At 42.3% G+C, this 25,646-nt stretch overlaps 1 protein-coding gene across 1 annotated transcript in view; it reads right to left on the reverse strand.

Moving 5' to 3' along the window:
• KLHDC8B (kelch domain containing 8B) overlaps positions 1-25,646 on the reverse strand; it is a 71,234-nt gene that overhangs the window by 34,531 nt on the left and 11,057 nt on the right. Inside the window, exon 2 of the mRNA XM_075286780.1 lies at positions 14,693-15,356. Coding sequence (XP_075142881.1) covers positions 14,693-15,083 — 391 coding nt within the window. The 5' untranslated portion in view covers positions 15,084-15,356. The remainder of the gene's footprint in view (positions 1-14,692; positions 15,357-25,646) is intronic.

Here is a 25,646-nt window from a genome sequence, read left to right on the forward strand (position 1 = left end):
AGACTGCAGAAGAGGATGGATTGATACTTGACTGCAGGATCAGAATACACACAGGGTTATATGAAGTCTGTTACCATGGAGACACATAGGTCTGCATTGGAGCTGTACACACAAAAACCGAATCAAATCACCCTATAATTTACTGAAAATGGCGTTTCTACCTGACAATCTCGTTCTTGTTACTCAAGTAATTAACTTCAATGTAATCGATTACTGGTGACGGGAGATAGAAAGTTGGATCTATCCTGTGCCCTCCAGACCTCTATTCCTTTGTCATTTCGGAATAGCGGCAGCAATCGAAGTTCATTATAACCCTTTCCGTTATAATTATCCTCTCGGGGGAATGCGGATTTGTTAATTATTTGTGATAAGCGGTGACAATACAGCAGTGATTTCATCTCCCAGCGGCAGCCCCAAAGGTTGGCGTGGCCTGGATATCTCAGGTTCTGTCACGGACAGCTACGCCGCCGCACTTCAAACTAATTACACATACAACTTTTCCTTCCCTGCCAAGGATCCTGAAGGTTGTACCTGTGGGAAATATGCGGCAGACGAGGCCGTTGTGTGTAATGCAGATTTTATGGAAATCTCTATGAGGTTGGGGGAAAAAAATAGAAAAGGAGACAAGAAAGTTCTTAATTAAAATTGATTTTCTCGCAGCTGCCCGGGAGATAAGCCGCACGCGGGACGTAATATTGTTTGGATGCTTTGAAATACATTTACAACCACGGGTCTTCTGTAAATGACGGCGTAAACGGCAGATATTTATGATGTGTGCCGGTTTGGCAAGAAAAACCTGCGGCATTTCACACTTCTGCTCCTAGCGGACTCCAATGAATAATGTGTTAGATGTAGCAGAGCTGAGTTCGTTGTGATATCATTAAAAATTATCTATAGGAGTGCGTAGGACTAGGCATTTTTTTTTTATTGAACCTGACCAAGGATCACATGACCGCCCAGGCCCGCCCCTGAGGAGTTTTTGAGTACAGCAGAGAAATGTAGTATTACAATATAATACAATATCCGCCTTGGGTGCTGAAAAGTGTTCACACTCTGCAGGATCTCTCTTATTGAGGTGGGATCCATATAGGCAGAACCCTCTCTATGACTAAGGCTTTGGAGTCAATAGGCCAAACGACTGACTCAAACTCTTCAATTTTCCACAGTCTGACTACGACTACCAACTGATGGCCATATTCATACAGAAGCAGTAAAGTTTCTATCATTTGAGAAAAACTAGTGATTGAGTTCCTATGAAAGTAAATATTAGGGTTGAGCTATCGGGATCGGAAAAGATTGGATCCCGATCGGCGATCAAGCAAATTTCACGATCGTGAACGGCTGGAAAATGATCGAAAATCAGATTTTAAAAACGATCCTGAAATCTTAAGAACGTCTCAACCCTACTCCATAAACATAAAGTAACGGGTTGAGCGATCGGGATCGGGAAAGATCAGATCCCGATCGGCGATCGAGCAAATATCACGATTGGGATCGCCTGGAAAATGATCGAGAATCGAATCAAGATCAACCCCAGTAAATATGTAACAATCTATACATCTAATTAATTATACAATATCAATAATTGTATAAAATAATTGAAAATAATAATTTTATTTCGAAGCCGGAGTTGGTGACTTTTTTCCGACTTCACCCAATCTGCCCCCGACTCCAGTTCTATAACCCTCTCTATGACACCCAGATACCCTAATGGGGTAAATAGACAGGGGTTGTCTGGGAATGTCCATTTTTGGCAAGGATGGGCAGGCCAGAATTTTACCAAATTTTCCAAACCAATCCCGGTAACTTCAGCTTGATATTTGGGATAACTAGCAGGTAAGCACAGTGTAACATCCAAGCTGTACAGTAAAGCTAACTTTCCTCCGCATGGTCCTGACTAGACTGTACACGACTACCAGTTTTCCAACCGGTGCCTTGAACTTTTCAGATGCCGCCTCTGTCAAAGTTCTCGCCAAGCCAAGGTGATACCAACAGGTCATGTCCTTGCAGTTTCGTGCGGACCCCTAGGACCACCTGCTACATTGAGGGAGTACTATATCTGCAGTAGACGAGAGTAGATTACCGTGCCGTGGAAAAGTGCCAACAGATAGATCTCAGGTGGAGTAGGATTGAGACGTCACATTAACCATGACAGATATGTAGCTCATGGCTCTTCCCTTCAGCAGTCTCCTCCGAGGTCGCATTAGTGACGCCGCTGAGTTCACCACACCTGCTAACACATCTGAATATGTTACACGGTAAACCCCCTGACGCCATCTGCCCGCCCTCGCCTGACCCAAAATCTCAGTTAATTGCCGGATTGAAAACTCTTCAGGCATCATGGAGATAAAGATGTTGCAGCCGTACGAGCGCCGCCGCCGTCAGAGCGTTCATGGAGAACAAGGCGCATTGTGCTATCATAGCGGACGGCTACTGAACTCTGTCCACACATGTCAGGTCTGACACTGATTTTGTCACAAATATCGACCTAAAATCCAAATCCCGAAGGTGATCAAATTTCGTGTGGGTTTCTGATTGCAGGTTTGGAAAAGCAACATGACATGGAGATAGTATGCAGGACTGGGAAGATATTCAGAGTCTGTGGGCCAGACTGTCCTTCATCTTGGACAAAGACTGTCACCCTGGCCTTGTACTTAAATATCGTATCTGAGATCGGCCTGATCTTACATACGCTAGGCTGACATAGAAGATATAGGCACAAAATAGTGCGAGAGTTTCAATCAAGAGTTATGCAGTGCAATGCGCCTGCACGGTTACAGACTACAATCAGACCCTGTGTAGTCAGATCCTGCAGTCATGTGTTACGACACTCATTCTGCCTCCTCCTATGGACAAGAGTAACACATGACAGCAGACGCAAACTAAACCATGGAGACGCTTAGGTGGGCATAGGAGCTGTATACAGCAAATGTAGGAGTATTTTCAATCAAAACTATCTGCAGCGATGCTACATTTTTAGTTTCAAAATTCTATAGACCCGGCGACACGCTGTAAATATGGATGCAATCAGCGCAATGTGTATTATACCGTACGGTGTCGCTCCTAATGACTCTCTAGCTCCACCTTCCTCATTGCAGGTGAATGCAGTTATAACGTTGGCAGCTCCCCTGCTCTTGTCTCCTCAGAGCCGCATTATGTCTTGCTGCATACCCTGTGCTGTGTCAGCACCTCTGTAAATTACCGCCGCGCTGGTTATTGAGCGGCAATGAGAACATTCATCTCTTCCCCACCATTTGCGATGACTTTACAGTTTTACAAGGAAAGTTGATTGTCCACGCCCTGTTAATTTCACATCTCCAGAGGAGAGACAGAGGCCATTATTGTGCTGTGCACCGTGCGGTCACTTGGCAAATATCCGCAGATAATAGATACCCGGCTGAGATTTGATTAAGCGTTATGTCAGGCCTGGCGCGCAGTGGGCACCGCGCCGGCCCGAAGACTCCATAGATAATATTTAATGGGCTAAATAAAATGTAATTGTGGATTGTCAAGCAAGAAGATTCATAATGTCCAGTAAGGGATGAGGATGTCACCTTCACATGACATTCACTTATCTATTGTCTCATAGACACTTCTAATTATAGGGGGATGGATAGATAGATAGATAGATAGATAGATAGATAGATAGATAGATAGATAGATATGAGATAGATAGATAGATAGATAGATATGAGATAGATAGATAGATAGATAGATAGATAGATAGATAGGAGATAGATAGATAGATAGATAGATAGATAGATAGATAGATATGAGATAGATAGATAGATAGATAGATAGATAGATAGATATGAGATAGATAGATAGATAGATAGATAGATAGGAGATAGATAGATAGATAGATAGATAGATAGATAGATAGATAGGAGATAGATAGATAGATAGATAGATAGATAGGAGATAGATAGATAGATAGATAGATAGATAGATAGATAGATAGGAGATAGATAGATAGATAGATAGATAGATAGATAGATAGGAGATAGATAGATAGATAGATAGATAGATAGATAGATAGATAGGAGATAGATAGATAGATAGATAGATAGATAGATAGATAGGAGATAGATAGATAGATAGATAGATAGATAGAAGATAGATAGATAGATAGATAGATAGGAGATAGATAGATAGATAGATAGATAGATAGATAGATAGGAGATAGATAGATAGATAGATAGATAGATAGATAGATAGGAGATAGATGATAGATAGATAGATAGATAGATAGATAGATAGATAGATAGATAGATAGGAGATAGATGATAGATAGATAGATAGATAGATAGATAGATAGATAGATAGATAGATAGGAGATAGATAGATAGATAGATAGATAGGAGATAGATGATAGATAGATAGATAGATAGATAGATAGATAGATAGATAGATAGGAGATAGATAGATAGATAGATAGATAGATAGATAGGAGATAGATAGATAGATAGATAGATAGATAGGAGATAGATAGATAGATAGATAGATAGATAGATAGATAGATAGATAGATATAGATAATAGATAGATAGGAGATAGATAGATAGATAGATAGATAGATAGATAGATAGGAGATAGATAGATAGATAGATAGATAGATAGATAGATAAATAGATATAGATAATAGATAGATAGGAGATAGATAGATAGATAGATAGATAGATAGATAGATAGGAGATAGATAGATAGATAGATAGATAGATAGATAGATAGGAGATAGATAGATAGATAGATAGATAGATAGATAGATAGATAGATAGATAGATAAATAGATATAGATAATAGATAGATAGGAGATAGATAGATAGATAGATAGATAGATAGATAGATAGGAGATAGATAGATAGATAGATAGATAGATAGATAGATATAGATAATAGATAGATAGGAGATAGGAGGTAGATAGATAGATAGATAGATAGATAGATAGATAGATAGATAGATAGGAGATTGCTATCAGAATAGGCAGTAGGATTATAATGGAAATTTCAGCTGTATTTTCAACAGTTATCACAGAAGAAGAGACTGTGATGTGTAACATGTATCATGTGTGTTATGTATGTAACTTGTATGCTGTGTGTGACATGTGATGTATGTAATGAGTATGACATGTGATGTATGTATCATGTATGACATGTGTGACATGTATTGGACATCAGGAACTATTGAGACATTCCCATATAGAACAGAGTTGGTTACATCCCCCTGGTCCACCCAAAAGACATCCCGAATCTTCCTCCGCCGGGTGATGTGATGCTGCGGGCACAGGGAGGTGCGGGCACAGGGAGGTGCGGGCACAGCGAGGTGCGGGCACAGGGAGGTGCGGGCACAGTGAGGTGCGGGCACAGCGAGGTGCGGGCACAGGGAGGTGCGGGCACAGGGTAAATCGGTACATGAACTTTTCCCCTTATTATCCGCTATACATTCTACCTAGAATTCCATGTAGCCCTATCTCCTATGACCCGGCCGCGCAGCCTTCGCCTCCCCCTCCCCCGATAGTCCCCACATAAATACTACAAACACAACATCAGATCAGATCTAATTTTAATCACTCGTCTCCCTGGAGACTCCATGGCAACGTGACTATGCATTAAATACGCTGGGAACACTTTTCATCTCTCCTGGTAACAGCTGCACAGACACAGGTACGGAGGTACGGCCCGCCACACCGTATACCTGCACCGTACGGGGGGGTGACACTGCCATGGGGCGGAGGACATCATCTTATCCTCACCTCTGTCCTAAAGGGCTTGTTAGATTTCCAAAACCCATTTTGAAAATCCCTATTAGAAAATTCTATGATAGACAGGTTATTGTTTTCACTTTGTAATACTTCATTTGTCCTCCGGGAGCGCTGCAGGGAAACTGAACAGTTACTGCCAGATTCCGAGAAAATGAGATTTGAGAATATTCTGAGAATCCAGGAGGTCTTCCCCAACATTTCGGGAGACTTGACAAATATGGCAAAGCTAGGGGATGCAGAGGAAGAGGGTGAACCCTGTCTTTGGTGCTTAAAGGGGTATTCCAATTAGAGCAAGTTATACTGGCTATCTCAATGCGAATGAATCGACCTCATGCTCCATTTGACCAGCCGCACCATTCAAAACTGTCTCAGTGGGACACCAACTGATCAGCAAGTCATCTTTTGGATAGGGGGTAATGTGCTGTAACTTGAACACCCCTTTAAGGGATAACAAAGGCCAATCTGCCACATAAAAGTTCCCAGTACTATAAATGGCATAGGGCAGGCAGGGGCACGTTACAGTTTTTGTGTTGGGGTCCATAAGCCTTATGAAATCCATGACGAAGATACAAAATGAGGCCTTTTGCGGGAGCTACCTGACACCAGCAGACTTGTATCTAAATGTGAGTAGAGGTCCTAGTGCCCTCCATCCTATGGTCGCATAAGCGCATAATTGCCAACTCCCCTGAAATGTTTGGCAGGCTCCCACTAAAAAACGGGTAACCCCCCGGCATCCTAGGACAATGGCAAATCTCCCGGGCCTGACAAAATGGTACGTCACAAAAAAGGGGTGTGGCCGACACATTGTGTGTCCATGTCACAGCCCCAAAAGAGGTGGGGCTTAAGAGCATGGGCATCCAAAATACAGTATCTTGTAGCGCAATGAGGGTGCCTGCACGCCATGATCTCAGCCAATTGAGGGGTCTTTTTGATTCCCACTACAACCACCCGGAGCCATCTACATTCCCCATAGGACACAATCCAGGAGGATTCATGGATTCACAGCCCATGTAATATAAGAGACGCGTTGTCTTCACGTAGACATTCTACCTCCACCGCCCCAGGGAATGAAATTCTCCTCAGGATTCCAGCTGAGCCCAGCTGAACCCCCTCAGTGCTTAACCCCCTATTGGAAAGCCCTTCGAAGCATACGGCACGGTCTGGATACATGTGACCATGCATTATACATACATTTCACAGGACAAATGACTTCACCTGCAGTGGATACTGCCATTACTTAAAGGGAGTGTGTCAGTAGAACCAGCATAGCAATTCAGCCCTGCAGATAGATAGGTTAAGGTCACCCGAATCAAACGCCGCTTCCCCTTAGTGAATAGCTGTCTCCGTTGCCGAGATATCGTAATTTTTATCAATTTGCAAAGAGGCTCCTTGGAGCAATGGCGGCGTCCGGGATGCTTCAAAGAGCTCATTTGCATATTGACAAAGCAGCGATATCTCAGCAATGCAGGCAGCGATTCACAAGGGGAAAACAGCCTTTGATTAAGGTGACCCTAACCCATCTATCTGTGGGCTGAGGTGATCTGCTGGGTCCGGTGGCACACTCCCTTTAAGGCAAGGCGTATAATAATGGAACGTGTAATAGAGTCATGATCTAGAGCTGTCATGACTCAGGTTATCTCAGCATCCATAGTGCCATGACCTCAAAGGGGTATTCTCTTAGCAGACGTACCTGTCCAGTTCTGGGGGTTGCACCACAACTTGGTAGAGGGGATGTGCAGCAAGTTTTTGCCCTATTATTACAAAAATTGCTGAAAAATGCAACAAATTTATTACAGGGGTTATTGCCGTCATTAATACTATTTGTCTGCCCCCTACTGATCTGGCCCAACACTGGAGCAGTAGTGTGCATGTATAGCCAGTGCTCCGTTCACTTCTGTGGGATAGCGGGACGATAATTTACTGAATTACGGGCCCCCGTTCTCCTGATCGGTGAGGGTCCCACCATGATTTTCAATATACTACATATATAACCAGTACTAAGTGCTATGTATTTTATCCCGATAACTTGATGACACCCTGTACGATCAGTTCTCTTTTGCATTGGATTTCTCTGCAGCACCTCCGCAGGGCAATTGAAGCATTACACAATTACAATCAAAGTACTGTCTATGTAATAAAGGGCGTGCAGGGTCCTCCGGAGCCAGAATAGCTTTTTGGAGCTGCTCTCTGTTCTGTCTAATAGCGTCTTCTTCACTGTCAGATCTGTATGGACTCCTACCAATAATGACAATGCAGAACATCTAATTAGTACATTCGTTAGCTTGTGCCATCTGCCTGTCTCTATATCTTTGGGTTATTTGATCCCTTCCTAGTCGTTTGTTTTGATAACATTTTCGGCAGACAGTATGTTAGTTCTGCCTGTCGATGTTGGCGTTCTTGGCGGTTTTCTCGTGGAAGGCTGCAGGAGGACACAGCACGAGACAAGGAGGTGCCTGGGCTGAGGTGCGAGTACATTTGTGTATGCAGCCGAATCCCGCTAGTCCGGTCACCCAGTGTGCGCTAATTTATCCTGACATTTTGCTTGCAGAAGTAAAACCATCACTTTTTGTCTTCTATCTTAGCTGACATCAAAAAGGCCAAATGCCTCAGTGAGTAGAGAGAGATGAGTGTGCGCGTACATACACAAAGACAAAGCTGAGAGTCTAACCTCAAAGCCCAATGGACTGAAAAAAAGGAGCAAACTGAGGTAAAACAGTTCTGTTAACCCCTAGTGGGCCATAGGGTCAAACAACAGTAGGTTGGATTAGGAGGAGACCCTCATCTGTTACCCAGAGAGAAGCTACAAAGCGTGATTTTCCTATGGCATGTCGGAGCATTGTATGGACTGTACATTGATTTTAATGTAATACCTTATTTCCCCTGTGGAGGCACTGCAAGGAAACTGAACACTTGCTGCCAGGTAACTCTAACACCCTGTAATAATATCCTATGGTAGACTCTTCTAATATTATGGAATTGCCGAAAAGTGGACAACCACTCTAAAGAGGGCCGGCCTCCTACAGAGGTCTACTTGGCCCCAAAAGACTACAATTATTTGTCTACCACTTTTGTCATACTGGGATACAGTAAGTGTCATAGTTGCGGGGTACTGTGGCTATCATTATTATGGGGGGTGGCAGTGGTTGTCATAGTTGTGGGAGTATTATGGCTATTGTTATTATGGGGGGGCAATGGTTGTCATGGCTATGGAAGTACTATGACTATTGTTATGGGGGCAGACATTGTCATAGTCGGGGGATACTATGACTATTAGTATGGGGGAAGAAGTTGTCATAGTCAGGGGGTACTATGGCTATTGTTACGAGGGGAAGGCGTTGTTATAGTCAGGGGGTACTATGGCTATTGTTACGAGGGGAAGGCGTTGTTATAGTCAGGGGGTACTATGGCTATTGTTATGGGGACAGGCGTTGTTATAGTCAGGGGGGTACTATGGCTATTGTTATGGGGGAAGGCGTTGTTATAGTCAGGGGGGTACTATGGCTATTGTTATGGGGGAAGGCATTGTCATAGTCAGGGGGGTACTATGGTTATTGTTATGGGGACAGGCGTTGTTATAGTCAGGGGGGACTATGGCTATTGTTATGGGGGAAGGCATTGTTATAGTCAGGGGGTACTATGGCTATTGTTATGGGGACAGGCGTTGTTATAGTCAGGGGGGTACTATGGCTATTGTTATGGGGGAAGGCGTTGTTATAGTCAGGGGGGTACTATGGCTATTGTTACGGGGGGCAGGCGTTGTTATAGTCAGGGGGGTACTATGGTTATTGTTATGGGGACAGGCGTTGTTATAGTCAGGGGGGTACTATGGCTATTGTTATGGGGGAAGGCATTGTCATAGTCAGGGGGGTACTATGGCTATTGTTACGAGGGGAAGGCGTTGTTATAGTCAGGGGGTACTATGGCTATTGTTATGGGGGAAGGCATTGTCATAGTCAGGGGGGTACTATGGCTATTGTTATGGGGACAGGCGTTGTTATAGTCAGGGGGTACTATGGTTATTGTTACGAGGGGAAGGCGTTGTTATAGTCAGGGGGTACTATGGCTATTGTTATGGGGACAGGCGTTGTTATAGTCAGGGGGGTACTATGGCTATTGTTATGGGGACAGGCGTTGTTATAGTCAGGGGGTACTATGGCTATTGTTATGGGGACAGGCGTTGTTATAGTCAGGGGGGTACTATGGCTATTGTTATGGGGACAGGCGTTGTCATAGTCAGGGGGGTACTATGGCTATTGTTATGGGGACAGGCGTTGTTATAGTCAGGGGGGTACTATGGTTATTGTTATGGGGAAGGCATTGTCATAGTCAGGGGGGTACTATGGTTATTGTTATGGGGGGGCAGGCATTGTCATAGTCAGGGGGGTACTATGGCTATTGTTATGGGGGAAGGCATTGTCATAGTCAGGGGGGTACTATGGCTATTGTTATGGGGACAGGCGTTGTTATAGTCAGGGGGGTACTATGGTTATTGTTATGGGGAAGGCATTGTCATAGTCAGGGGGGTACTATGGTTATTGTTATGGGGGGGCAGGCATTGTCATAGTCAGGGGAGTACTATGGCTATTGTTACGGGGGGCAGGCGTTGTTATAGTCAGGGGGGTACTATGGTTATTGTTATGGGGGAAGGCATTGTCATAGTCAGGGGGTACTATGGCTATTGTTATGGGGACAGGCGTTGTTATAGTCAGGGGGGTACTATGGCTATTGTTATGGGGGAAGGCATTGTCATAGTCAGGGGGGTACTATGGCTATTGTTATGGGGGAAGGCATTGTCATAGTCAGGGGGTACTATGGCTATTGTTACGGGGGGCAGGCGTTGTCATAGTCAGGGGGGTACTATGGCTATTGTTACGGGGGGAAGGCATTGTCATAGTCAGGGGAGTACTATGGCTATTGTTATGGGGGAAGGCATTGTCATAGTCAGGGGGTACTATGGCTATTGTTACGGGGGGAAGGCGTTGTCATAGTCAGGGGGGTACTATGGTTATTGTTACGGGGGGAAGGCGTTGTTATAGTCAGGGGTACTATGGCTATTGTTACGGGGGGAAGGCGTTGTCATAGTCAGGGGGGTACTATGGTTATTGTTACGGGGGGAAGGCGTTGTCATAGTCAGGGGGGTACTATGGCTATTGTTACGGGGGGAAGGCGTTGTCATAGTCAGGGGGTACTATGGTTATTGTTACGGGGGGAAGGCGTTGTTATAGTCAGGGGTACTATGGCTATTGTTACGGGGGGCAGGCGTTGTCATAGTCAGGGGGTACTATGGTTATTGTTACGGGGGGCAGGCGTTGTCATAGTCAGGGGGGTACTATGGTTATTGTTACGGGGGGCAGGCGTTGTCATAGTCAGGGGGGTACTATGGCTATTGTTACGGGGGGAAGGCGTTGTCATAGTCAGGGGGTACTATGGCTATTGTTATGGGGCAGGCGTTGTCATAGTCAGGGGGGTACTATGGTTATTGTTACGGGGCAGGCGTTGTCATAGTCAGGGGTACTATGGCTATTGTTACGGGGGGAAGGCGTTGTCATAGTCAGGGGGGTACTATGGTTATTGTTACGGGGGGCAGGCGTTGTCATAGTCAGGGGGGTACTATGGCTATTGTTACGGGGGGAAGGCATTGTCATAGTCAGGGGGGTACTATGGCTATTGTTACGGGGGGAAGGCGTTGTCATAGTCAGGGGGGTACTATGGCTATTGTTACGGGGGGGAAGGCGTTGTCATAGTCAGGGGGGTACTATGGTTATTGTTATGGGGAAGGCGTTGTCATAGTCAGGGGGGTACTATGGTTATTGTTACGGGGCAGGCATTGTCATAGTCAGGGGGGTACTATGGCTATTGTTACGGGGCAGGCGTTGTCATAGTCAGGGGGTACTATGGCTATTGTTACGGGGGGAAGGCGTTGTCATAGTCAGGGGGGTACTATGGCTACTGGTATGAGGCGCATGTGTTGTTATAGACAGGGGGGTACTATGGCTACTGGTATGGGGGCCGCGGTTGCCATACTTGGGAGAGTACATACTCTATCACCGCGATGAGGGTGCTGTGACTGACATTACAAGGGCACTGGGGTGACGCTATTATGGGGGCGCTATCTCTGTCTCTTGATATGGCGTTATACAGCATTTATGAAATGTTTTTCCCATGTCCAAAATTTGGAGGAATACAAAGTAGAAAAGAGACTACTGGCGCAAGCAACAAGTGAGCGCTGTCATGACGCCGACCCCTCCTCCGCCCTTAGTGAGGTTAATGAGACCCCCGGTACCCCGACTAATTATACGCAGGTCAGTATAATGTATGCGCTAGGGGCTCCATGGCAACCCTCCGCTCCGTTACCAGGGTAACAGTTGGGGCCTGTTTATTTGGTGTGTACACTTTATCATAGAGGCTCAGCTTCCCCCGGCGCCTCCGCTGACTGACAGCCCAAACACTTCATCATTAATCATCTCTCGTTACAAGACGTTTTAATTAGTTATTGTGTCGGCTATTAGGAGCTCACCGGACGTCGGGGACCAGGCCGACATTTGGAAGGATTTTTTTTCAATCCGAGGCGTTTTAGAGATCAATTGTTGAAATTGGTAATTAGACGGCTGACATTTAGGAGTGAATTAATGAATCCTGATGAGGAAAAGATGGAACAAGATGTCTGTAAGAAGCAGAATAATGGCGCTAAATATGATCTGACTGCTCGCCATCTGTACGGATCAGGCTGCGGGATTACTGTCATATCCTGACGGAGGCACAGCGGGAAAGAAAGAGTTAAAAATATTAATATTGCGAGCAAAGTGCCTGATGAGACGTAACAGCAGAATAGTGAGCGCAGCTCTGGAGTATAATACAGGATAAGTAATGTAATATATGTACACAGTGACTGTACCAGCAGAATAGTGAGCGCAGCTCTGGAGTATAATACAGGATAAGTAATGTATGTACACAGTGACTGTACCAGCAGAATAGTGAGCGCAGCTCTGGAGTATAATACAGGATAAGTAATGTAATGTATGTACATAGTGACTGTACCAGCAGAATAGTGAGTGCAGCTCTGGAGTATAATACAGGATAAGTAATGTAATGTATGTACACAGTGACTGCACCAGCAGAATAGTGAGCGCAGCTCTGGAGTATAATACAGGATAAGTAATGTAATGTATGTACACAGTGACTACACCAGCAGAATAGTGAGCGTAGCTCTGGAGTATAATACAGGATAAGTAATGTAATGTATGTACACAGTGACTGTACCAGCAGAATAGTGAGCGCAGCTCTGGAGTATAATACAGGATAAGTAATGTAATGTATGTACACAGTGACTGCACCAGCAGAATAGTGAGCGCAGCTCTGGAGTATAATACAGGATAAGTAATGTAATGTATGTACATAGTGACTGTACCAGCAGAATAGTGAGTGCAGCTCTGGAGTATAATACAGGATAAGTAATGTAATGTATGTACACAGTGACTGCACCAGCAGAATAGTGAGCGCAGCTCTGGAGTATAATACAGGATAAGTAATGTAATGTATGTACACAGTGACTGCACCAGCAGAATAGTGAACGCAGCTCTGGAGTATAATACAGGATAAGTAATGTAATGTATGTACACAGTGACTGTACCAGCAGAATAGTGAGCGCAGCTCTGGAGTATAATACAGGATAAGTAATGTAATGTATGTACACAGTGACTGTACCAGCAGAATAGTGAGCGCAGCTCTGGAGTATAATACAGGATAAGTAATGTAATGTATGTACACAGTGACTGTACCAGCAGAATAGTGAGCGCAGCTCTGGAGTATAATACAGGATAAGTAATGTAATTTATGTACACAGTAACTGCACCAGCAGAATAGTGAGCGCAGTTCTGGAGTATAATACAGGATAAGTAATGTAATGTCTGTACACAGTGACTGCACCAGCAGAATAGTGAGCGCAGCTCTGGAGTATAATACAGGATAAGTAATGTAATTTATGTACACAGTGACTGCACCAGCAGAATAGTGAGCGCAGTTCTGGAGTATAATACAGGATAAGTAATGTAATGTATGTACACAGTGACTGTACCAGCAGAATAGTGAGCGCAGCTCTGGAGTATAATACAGGATAAGTAATGTAATGTATGTACACAGTGACTGTACCAGCAGAATAGTGAGCGCAGCTCTGGAGTATAATACAGGATATGTAATGTATGTACACAGTGACTGCACCAGCAGAATAGTGAGCGCAGCTCTGGAGTATAATACAGGATAAGTAATGTAATGTATGTACACAGTGACTGCACCAGCAGAATAGTGAGCGCAGCTCTGGAGTATAATACAGGATAAGTAATGTAATGTTTGTACACAGTGACTGTACCAGCAGAATAGTGAGCGCAGCTCTGGAGTATAATACAGGATAAGTAATGTAATGTATGTACACAGTGACTGCACCAGCAGAAAAGTGAGTGCAGCTCTGGAGTATAATACAGGATAAGTAATGTAATGTATGTACACAGTGACTGTACCAGCAGAATAGTGAGCGCAGCTCTGGAGTATAATACAGGATAAGTAATGTAATGTATGTACACAGTGACTGTAGCAGCAGAATAGTGAGTGCAGCTCTGGAGTATAATACAGGATAAGTAATGTAATGTATGTACACAGTGACTGCACCAGCAGAAAAGTGAGTGCAGCTCTGGAGTATAATACAGGATAAGTAATGTAATGTATGTACACAGTGACTCCCCTATGAAGAAGATAAGGCAGAGCTGCAATACCAGACAAAGGTTATGGACAGAAGTGGTGCTGTTTTTGGCAGACCTATTCCAACTTTGCCAAAAATTTGGAATGAAGTTGGTATTCCACGTACATTTTTGACTCTCACACTATCTTAAACAATACATTTCAAACCAATCACTAACTAGTTGAGACAGTTGTATCTCACCTTTTTCAATGGCACTGATCCCCATGGACGGTTGGCACAGTGGAGCCTTCTTCTCCCACTTTCCCTCATCGCTGTTGTAGATCTCTACCGTTGCCAATGGGCACTGCTCATAGTTCATACCACCAATCACCAGAACCTGTTTCCCCACCGTGACGGCCGCTGCACCTGCTCGGGGGGTTGGCAATGAAGGCAGCACAGTCCAAGTTTGTGACACCACATCCAACATTTCCACCGTCTCCAAAGGAAGTCCCGTTTTGCTACAACCTCCCATCACATACAAGTGCCCATCTTGGTATGCTGGTGTGCAATAAACGCGACAGGTGGGCATCGAAGGAAAGACTTCCCAGTAGAGGGACGTGATGCCGCTGGAGGCCATTATAGAAACCGGCATTGTAGACAACTAGAGATGCGTGATACCGGTCAGCCAGCCAAGGAAAATGATCCCATCGATTACCAGCCAGGGCTTCTAGGGAGCTGATGATATTACTCAACATCTGTTGACCCTTTGGCAGGAATCTATAGATCCAGTATCGTCATATGGCCAGTAGTCATTTCCCATTAACATCAGGGGCCAACAAGAGGACATCAGATACTTCCCATATTCTCATAGTCTTCACTGAGGGATTATTGAGTTGACAGAACATCCGACTGAGTTGTTTTCACTCTAGAAAAAAATAAAAAAGATCAACTTTTTGAAAATTTCAAATTGCATAGAAAATAGCTTTGAGATTGCTGCCGGAAAACAATCCTGACCCCATAGAAGTCAATGGAGTCTAAGGGCTCGTTCACATCTGCGCCCGTACTCCGTTCTGCAGGTTTCCGTTTCCTGTACTAAACAGGGCCAGGAGACCGAAACCTGACGGCATGATTCAATCCCATTCATTTGAATGGGCTTGAAAAGTCTCCGTCCGTGAGGGCCGGTGAGCATTTTATGCTCTCCGTGGTGAAACCATTTTTTTTTTAACCGGACACAGAGTCGGACATGCAGTACTCTGTGTCCGGTTTAAAAAAAAAACCGGTTTCGCAGCGGAGCGCATAAAACGCTCACCGGCGCTCACGGCCGGACTCGGCATGACAGGTTTCCGTCTTCTGCGTGCAGAAGACGGAAACCTGAAAACGGAGTTCAGGCGCTGGTGTGAACCCTCAGTCTAACTTGAATACAATTACATTATAGATCCAAATTTTTAGTCTTTAGTAGATGGCAAGGAACGATGCATTTTTTGGAAAGTATGAACAGAGTCATGTAGGGTTTGTCATGTTACCCAGTCTATTCTGAATATCATAAAAATATGTATATAGAATGTCTCTAAATAATAATGTAGATTTATAGGGCCCCCGTTGTGTAATGTAATGTTATTGAATAACTTACTGACAGCTTTATTGTGAAGTTATGTGCTTCCCTCTGGAGTACAGACCTCCTCTCTGCTCCTCTGATGCACATAGTATTTTGTGCAGGAGGCCAAACTCACAATGGCCTATGGGCATCAGATCGAGATGAAAAGAGTGACACCCGCATACAGGAAAAACAATAGCTTCATAAATAGCTACTGAGCCAAAGATGCACTACTTTTTTACAAAAGGTCACCTCAGCCCAACAAATTTACTGTAACTGAACAAATTCCTACGCACTGTGTGCATCAAAGGAGCAAAAAGGAAGTTAGTGCTCCAGAGGAGAGCACATAATTTCACAATAAAGCTGCTTTTAAGTTATCCAATAACATTACACAACACACAGGCTCATTTTCAAATGTGGGGACAAAATGTCTCCCATTTCTCCATAGAACAGCAGCCACGACATGATGAATGTAGCGATGGTCGCGCATGCACAAGACCGCAGCTAGGAGGAGTTGAATAAGATTAAGCATGCACTTTGAGACGTCATTCAAAGTCTTTGGCACTGTCTTTGCCAGTGGTGGACTCTGCTATCTTCAACAGTCCCACAGAGAATGAATGGATTCGGTGAGGGTCCCACTGGTCATAACCCAATCTAATAGTCATTACCTATCAATTTACCATGTGACAGCTTTTTATTCCCAGAATACTCCTTTAAGCAATGAACTGAATATAATAAGAAGTTGCAGAAGAAAGTCAGGCTTATCACAGCCGATAAAGCTTATCTTGAACATTTCCAATGTCGGAACAAACTCGCCCTGAATTCACACAGTTACATAAAGTAATTATCTTCTCCCTGTAACTCTGCGGCTCTTGGCCCGTGGTGACTCAACAACATGCAATTTGCAGCATCTCGCTTCGCAGCGCTGTCCTGTGAGTTCTAGCCCTCAGACACATTTCCCAGTTTATTAGACTTCTATTTATTACTGATGATAAAAGAGAATCTGCTGAATGTCAAATTTCGATGAGAAAAGACAAAAAGTGACAGATCTTCGACTAAAGGCAACATTAGATTACGACAAGGCTGTACACCATAGCCCAGCCAGACTGATTTAAAGGGCAATTTCACAAAGCCAACGTGAACGTCCGCCATGTAACACGTGCGATTATTATCGTTAGCAATCAGCACTGATGACTTTTATTATTAGGGCGGGAGCTCAGTTATCTCAATAACCCCTTGGTGAAGGTTCGGGCTCACAGACTCCTATTAACAATATCCCATTAGGCAACCTATAAGATCATCTCACACAAGTGTTAGGAGCAGCTGTACAGAGTCAGGCTAACAAGATGCTATACAGCTGGGGACCTGCAGCCATTAAAGAGCCGCTTGATTGTTTTTTTAGTATTATGTAGGGGGATGTTTGGTGAACATTTTTTATAACATACTCTATTCTAATATTTTACTATTAAAAAGGCTCTAAAGTTGTCCCTAGCTGGTGCTCTGCTTAAGCATTGCCAGGGAACTCTATAAATATTGGGACAGATTTATAAAGACTGGTGTTTTCCATACCAGTCTTTATATCCCCTGCACTAGTGGAGAGTGTATCTTGTGTTACAAGGTGCTCATTCTACCCCAGTCCTACACCAGCATATAACAAGGACCATTTACTCACCAACGTGCCAAGGGTGGTTAAAAAGTTGCACATTTTTGCACAAGCACCTGAACTGAGCACAAATTTGTCCAATTCAGCAAAGGGAATCCAATATATAATTATCTCCCCCACTATATACTGCCAGTATCATTCTGGTGCCCTATGAAAACTGAGATTCTCAACCTTCACATGTTGCCAAGATAACAGTTCAAGCCATAAAAACTGAGAATCTTGGAAGCAATCCTACAATCTTAGAAGTATTTGAAAATTGGGAATCTTAGCTTTCATATAAAATGAGGATCACTTCTCTAGTTGGTATAAAACCAGAGATACAGCTGTATGAAGTGACCTATGAACACTTAGAGCAGATACTAGGGATAACTTTAGAGCATTTAGCGCAGGGGTAGGGAACGTACGGCTCTCCAGCTGTTGCAAAACTACAACTCCCAGCATGCATACTTGCTCTGCTGTTCTTGGAACTTCCATGGAAGTGAGTGGAGCATGCTGGGAGTTGTAGTTTCACAGCAGCTGGAGAGCCAAAGGTTCCCTATCCCTGATTTAGCATCTACTAAAAGGAAGTTAAATTGGCTGATAAAGTATAATACAAAAATGTTCACCAAACTTTTCCCTACACTTTAAGTGACTGTAACTATTTATATGCTGGAACCTCTGTGTGATAGAGAAGATAAAGTGAGTGCCTAACCACCGTGACCTGAAGATCGTTTCGGTGAGACTGTCATTTCACAGCATAGTCCTGTTGTTTGCAAAAGTAAAAGAAATCTCCCAACTTTTTAACCACCTGATGCCACTTTGACTTTCCCTGAAGTTTACACTTGGTTAGAGTACAATATCTTGTTCGCAGTGTGTGCTCTAACCTTACACTAGATATCCTAGGGCTGGGCCTGAAACAGCCCCTCGCCCGTCCATGGGTTGTGCTGTAATACCACCACAAATGTGGCGGGACACTGTTTTAAAAAGAAAGCAGCCATGTTTTTCTATACTTGGACAACCCATGTTAAAGGTGGATCAGAGTGGAGCTCTGCAGAGATGGTATTGCTCCATTTTCATGGCTTCATGCATGACTATCTACCCCCTGCCATGGAGTGGTATAGCATCATCGTCTCATTACCAGCACCAGAGACAGGATACCTTCCCATATTAGTTTCTGGGCTTTACTGGAGAGCTTACACTAAGTTGTTCTCGTGCTGCATTATTCAGGTGACACAAATGTCTCTGCTTCCAAGACGCTGGTTTCTTCATGAATTATTAAGCAGCCGTCACACTCCTAGTAGACTGCCGTCTTATGATCTACCTGGTCTGTGAGCTCCGACCATGACACACAAAGCTATATGTTATGGGGTTTAAAGAACAACAAAGTGACATAACTCACCTACACCGAGATCAAAGGGGACAAGTTCAAGGTAAGTGGGCCCCGAAATGGTGGCAATGATGGAACGGTTACAGTGCTACGAGGATTTTTACAAGTGGGACTTTAGATCCTCCTTCAGTATATCTTGGAGAACCGATCACCAGAGAAGTCCTTAGCTGTTAATAGCAGGCAACACGATTCAGGAGGCTTCAGGGTCTAAAGGGATAGAAGGAGCCTAAAGGGAAGCTCTGTTTTAATTGGTTCTAAATAGATTCAACATTTTATGTAATACATCTACATTAAATAGTATATTGCTCCTATATAGTATAATATAACTACTATAATACTGCTCCTATGTACAAGAATACAACTACTATAATACTGCTCCTATGTACAAGAATATAACTACTATAATACTACCTCCTATGTACAAGAATATAACTACTATAATACTGCTATGTACAAGAATATAACTACTATAATACTACTCCTATGTACAAGAATATAACTACTATAATACTGCTCCTATGTACAAGAATACAACTACTATAATACTGCTCCTATGTACAAGAATATAACTACTATAATACTACCTCCTATGTACAAGAATATAACTACTATAATACTGCTATGTACAAGAATATAACTACTATAATACTACCTCCTATGTACAAGAATATAACTACTATAATACTACCTCCTATGTACAAGAATATAACTACTATAATACTACTACTCCTATGTACAAGAATATAACTACTATAATACTACTACTACTATGTACAAGAATATAACTACTATAATACTACTCCTATGTACAAGAATACAACTACTATAATACTACTCCTATGTACAAGAATATAACTACTATAATACTACCTCCTATGTACAAGAATATAACTACTATAATACTGCTCCTATGTACAAGAATATAACTACTATAATACTACCTCCTATGTACAAGAATATAACTACTATAATACTACTCCTATGTACAAGAATATAACTACTATAATACTACTCCTATGTACAAGAATATAACTGCAATAATACTGCTCCTGTGTACAAGAATATAACTACTATAATACTACCTCCTATGTACAAGAATATAACTACTATAATACTGCTCCTATGTACAAGAATATAACTACTATAATACTACCTCCTATGTACAAGAATATAACTACTATAATACTGCTATGTACAAGAATATAACTACTATAATACTGCTCCTATGTACAAGAATATAACTACTATAATACTACTCCTATGTACAAGAATATAACTACTATAATACTACCTCCTATGTACAAGAATATAACTACTATAATACTACTCCTATGTACAAGAATATAACTACTATAATACTACTCCTATGTACAAGAATATAACTACTATAATACTGCTCCTATGTACAAGAATATAACTACTATAATACTACCTCCTATGTACAAGAATATAACTACTATAATACTGCTCCTATGTACAAGAATATAACTACTATAATACTGCTTCTATGTACAAGAATATAACTGCTATAATACTACCTCCTATGTACAAGAATATAACTACTATAATACTGCCCTCTATGTACAAGAATATAACTACTATAATACTACTCCTATGTACAAGAATATAACTACTATAATACTACCTCCTATGTACAAGAATATAACTACTATAATACTACCTCCTATGTACAAGAATATAACTACTATAATACTACTACTACTATGTACAAGAATATAACTACTATAATACTACTCCTATGTACAAGAATATAACTACTATAATACTGCTCCTATGTACAAGAATATAACTACTATAATACTACCCCCTATGTACAAGAATATAACTACTATAATACTGCCCTCTATGTACAAGAATATAACTACTATAATACTACTCCTATGTACAAGAATATAACTACTATAATACTACCTCCTATGTACAAGAATATAACTACTATAATACTACTCCTATGTACAAGAATATAACTACTATAATACTACTCCTATGTACAAGAATATAACTACTATAATACTACCTCCTATGTACAAGAATATAACTACTATAATACTACTCCTATGTACAAGAATATAACTACTATAATACTACTCCTATGTACAAGAATATAACTACTATAATACTGCTCCTATGTACAAGAATATAACTACTATAATACTGCTCCTATGTACAAGAATATAACTACTATAATACTACCTCCTATGTACAAGAATATAACTACTATAATACTGCCCTCTATGTACAAGAATATAACTACTATAATACTACTCCTATGTACAAGAATATAACTACTATAATACTACCTCCTATGTACAAGAATATAACTACTATAATACTACTCCTATGTACAAGAATATAACTACTATAATACTACTCCTATGTACAAGAATATAACTACTATAATACTACCTCCTATGTACAAGAATATAACTACTATAATACTACTCCTATGTACAAGAATATAACTACTATAATACTACTCCTATGTACAAGAATATAACTACTATAATACTGCTCCTATGTACAAGAATATAACTACTATAATACTGCTCCTATGTACAAGAATATAACTACTATAATACTACCTCCTATGTACAAGAATATAACTACTATAATACTACTCCTATGTACAAGAATAAAGCATTTTTTGATTTGATTTGATATAACTACTATAATACTACCTCCTATGTACAAGAATATAACTACTATAATACTGCTCCTATGTACAAGAATATAAGAGTTGTTCTTTCATTCTAGAAGTCATGTATTTCTATGAAGTCTTGCAGACAGGTCTGGGTGTTGCGGGGGTATACAGGTTGGGTATACGGGTTGGGTTATGCTCTGGATACACATCAGTCACTCAGCGGCTACAGCTGGAGGTCTGTTTTCGGCACAGCTATGAGGGATAGCAGCCAGCACTGTGCCGGTGATAAAGCACCTATATAAATCATAGATAATTGGCCGTTGTAAGGATTTTCCATCTCATTTGTCTCGAGCAAGTCCAAATTAGGAGATCTAACAGCTTAAAAGCCCTGAGATATATTATTTACAAGAAGAGTCCATACAATATACATGAGGGATTAGATGGTGGAGCCCCCACTGGGTGACGTTTTCAGTAAACAGCTGGAGAGGGGGGAACGAATCTTTAGTGAGTTTACGCTAATACAGATGCTTACCGCTGAGCCAAATAGGTGAATTTATCGAAAGGACTGCATTAAAGCCATTACAGATTTTATTGAAACAATCGCCTGCTGAGATTTATGACAAAAACAAGAGATAATGGAAAAAAATCTCTATTAGCAGTGAGTTTTATAGTCGAGGAGTGCGCCCCCAGCTGTCATATCAGTATGTAAGGGAATTGCCGCTGACAGATTGATATCTCATTGCTTTATGTTCTATTACTATAAATGTGTTGCCTGCTTTATTCTATTACATACATAGATTGTCTACATTAACTAGGAGCAATATTGATAGATTCCAGTCCCCGACGGACACTTTAGCAGAACGATTAGAGGGCTGTACTAATAGTGTTACCTTCAGTACAGTAAGGAAATGATCGAAGGCAAGAACAAGGCTATAAGGTGTGTGGAGGAAGCAGCTGTACCAGGGCCCGGCCTGAGGGGGCGCCAAAGATCACCCAGACGCATGAAACAATTCCGGTATTATACTCCAGAGCTGCGCTCACTATTCTGCTGGTGCAGTCACTGTGTACATACATTACATTACTTATCCTGTATTATACTCCAGAGCTGCGCTCACTATTCTGCTGGTACAGTCACTGTGTACATACATTACATTACTTATCCTGTATTATACTCCAGAGCTGCGCTCACTATTCTGCTGGTACAGTCACTGTGTACATACATTACATTACTTATCCTGTATTATACTCCAGAGCTGCGCTCACTATTCTGCTGGTGCAGTCACTGTGTACATACATTACATTACTTATCCTGTATTATACTCCAGAGCTGCGCTCACTATTCTGCTGGTACAGTCACTGTGTACATACATTACATTACTTATCCTGTATTATACTCCAGAGCTGCGCTCACTATTCTGCTGGTACAATCACTGTGTACATACATTACATTACTTATCCTGTATTATACTCCAGAGCTGCGCTCACTATTCTGCTGGTACAGTCACTGTGTACATACATTACATTACTTATCCTGTATTATACTCCAGAGCTGCGCTCACTATTCTGCTGGTGCAGTCACTGTGTACATACATTACATTACTTATCCTGTATTATACTCCAGAGCTGCGCTCACTATTCTGCTGGTACAGTCACTGTGTACATACATTACATTACTTATCCTGTATTATACTGCAGAGCTGCGCTCACTATTCTGCTGGTGCAGTCACTGTGTACATACATTACATTACTTATCCTGTATTATACGCCAGAGCTGCGCTCACTATTCTGCTGGTACAGTCACTGTGTACATACATTACATTACTTATCCTGTATTATACTCCAGAGCTGCGCTCACTATTCTGCTGGTACAGTCACTGTGTACATACATTACATTACTTATCCTGTATTATACTCCAGAGCTGCGCTCACTATTCTGCTGGTGCAGTCACTGTGTACATACATTACATTACTTATCCTGTATTATACTCCAGAGCTGCACTCACTATTCTGCTGGTACAGTCACTGTGTACATACATTACATTACTTATCCTGTATTATACTCCAGAGCTGCACTCACTATTCTTCTGGTACAGTCACTGTGTACATACATTACATTACTTATCCTGTATTATACTCCAGAGCTGCGCTCACTATTCTGCTGGTACAGTCACTGTGTACATACATTACATTACTTATCCTGTATTATACTCCAGAGCTGCACTCACTATTCTGCTGGTGCAGTCACTGTGTACATACATTACATTACTTATCCTGTATTATACTCCAGAGCTGCGCTCACTATTCTGCTGGTACAGTCACTGTGTACATACATTACATTACTTATCCTGTATTATACTCCAGAGCTGCGCTCACTATTCTGCTGGTACAGTCACTGTGTACATACATTACATTACTTATCCTGTATTATACTCCAGAGCTGCGCTCACTATTCTGCTGGTACAGTCACTGTGTACATACATTACATTACTTACCCTGTATTATACTCCAGAGCTGCACTCACTATTCTTCTGGTACAGTCACTGTGTACATACATTACATTACTTATCCTGTATTATACTCCTGAGCTGCGCTCACTATTCTGCTGGTACAGTCACTGTGTACATACATTATATTACTTATCCTGTATTATACTCCAGAGCTGCGCTCACTATTCTGCTGGTGCAGATATTTCATAATACTGCTGGAGGTTTCGTATAAAGTAGTTATATAATAGGTCGTGGGCAGGGCCAGCTTTAGAAGGTGCCAAATCTGTGCGACTGCTTTGAAGGCCAGGACCTCAAGGACCCTGAAACCTTCTCTATATTGGGCCACCAGGAGCTGTACTGTATTATTGGAGCAATGACTAGCAGTATGAGTTTTGTATACACATTCTGTCTCTCTCCAAACCTGTCAACCCTTTTCAGGCCTACCTCAGTAATGACTATCAGGAAACCTCCCATGAGAACACCTGGAACTAGGGAAAAACCCGCAGTGGATTAGGGGTGTGCACTGGTAGACTGGCACTGCCAACCTGTCCTCCAGTGCAGGAAATCCAGCCCATGTCACATAAATAAAGAGCCCTGGTAGACTGTGTTCCTTCTAGATTCCCGCTACCCTGCCTGGCTGAGGAAACCAGGTGAGAGATACATCCCGTCCACAACGTTACCATACATTTTACCACAGTACGCACTACATGGTGTTATTGTTTGGGCACTGAATGGCAATATATTGCAGATACTGAATTGTGGTATTATTTCAGCAATGAATAGTAGTGGGCATTTACGGTGGTATTTTTTGGTCACTGAATGGCAGTATTTTGTGGGCAATGTATGGCAGTATTTAGTGGGCATTATATGACAGTACTTTTTTGGCGACATAATGGCAGCCTTATGTGGGCATTATGTGGCGGTATTCTTTGGCTACTGAATGGAAGAATTCTGCAAATATTGTATGGCTGCATTCTTTGGTGACTGAATGGCAGTAGAGTGTGGACACTGTGTGGCGGTATTATTTGCTCCTATATAACCTGCACACATCTGTATCTGACTACTGAGATGGGGGTGCGCAGTTGAAGGGGTCTAATTATGACATGGGATGGGTGGCGGTTCCGCTGTATCCTCACCAGCTGGACTATGCCGCACTGTGGTCTACTGGGCCCAATCTACCGCAACAGGTAGGAAGCATAACAAAAACACAAAACCTTTTTTTTAATCTAAAGTGTATTATACGGCCCCAGCATGAAACGTTGGCCGAGATCAATGCGTAGCTCGGAGCGATCTCCTTACGGCAATCTGTTGCCTGCAGCGTATCTACAGAGACTCGGGGAGATACGAACAGCCCGCGCCGCCCGTCCTCGCTTTAATTCCGCTCCACGACTTAATCACAGGGTTTGTATTGCAGCCTGATGGAAGCGGTGACCCCGAGGCGACA

Source organism: Leptodactylus fuscus, chromosome 9 (genome assembly GCF_031893055.1).
Source record: "Leptodactylus fuscus isolate aLepFus1 chromosome 9, aLepFus1.hap2, whole genome shotgun sequence".
NCBI classification, from domain to species: domain Eukaryota; kingdom Metazoa; phylum Chordata; class Amphibia; order Anura; family Leptodactylidae; genus Leptodactylus; species Leptodactylus fuscus.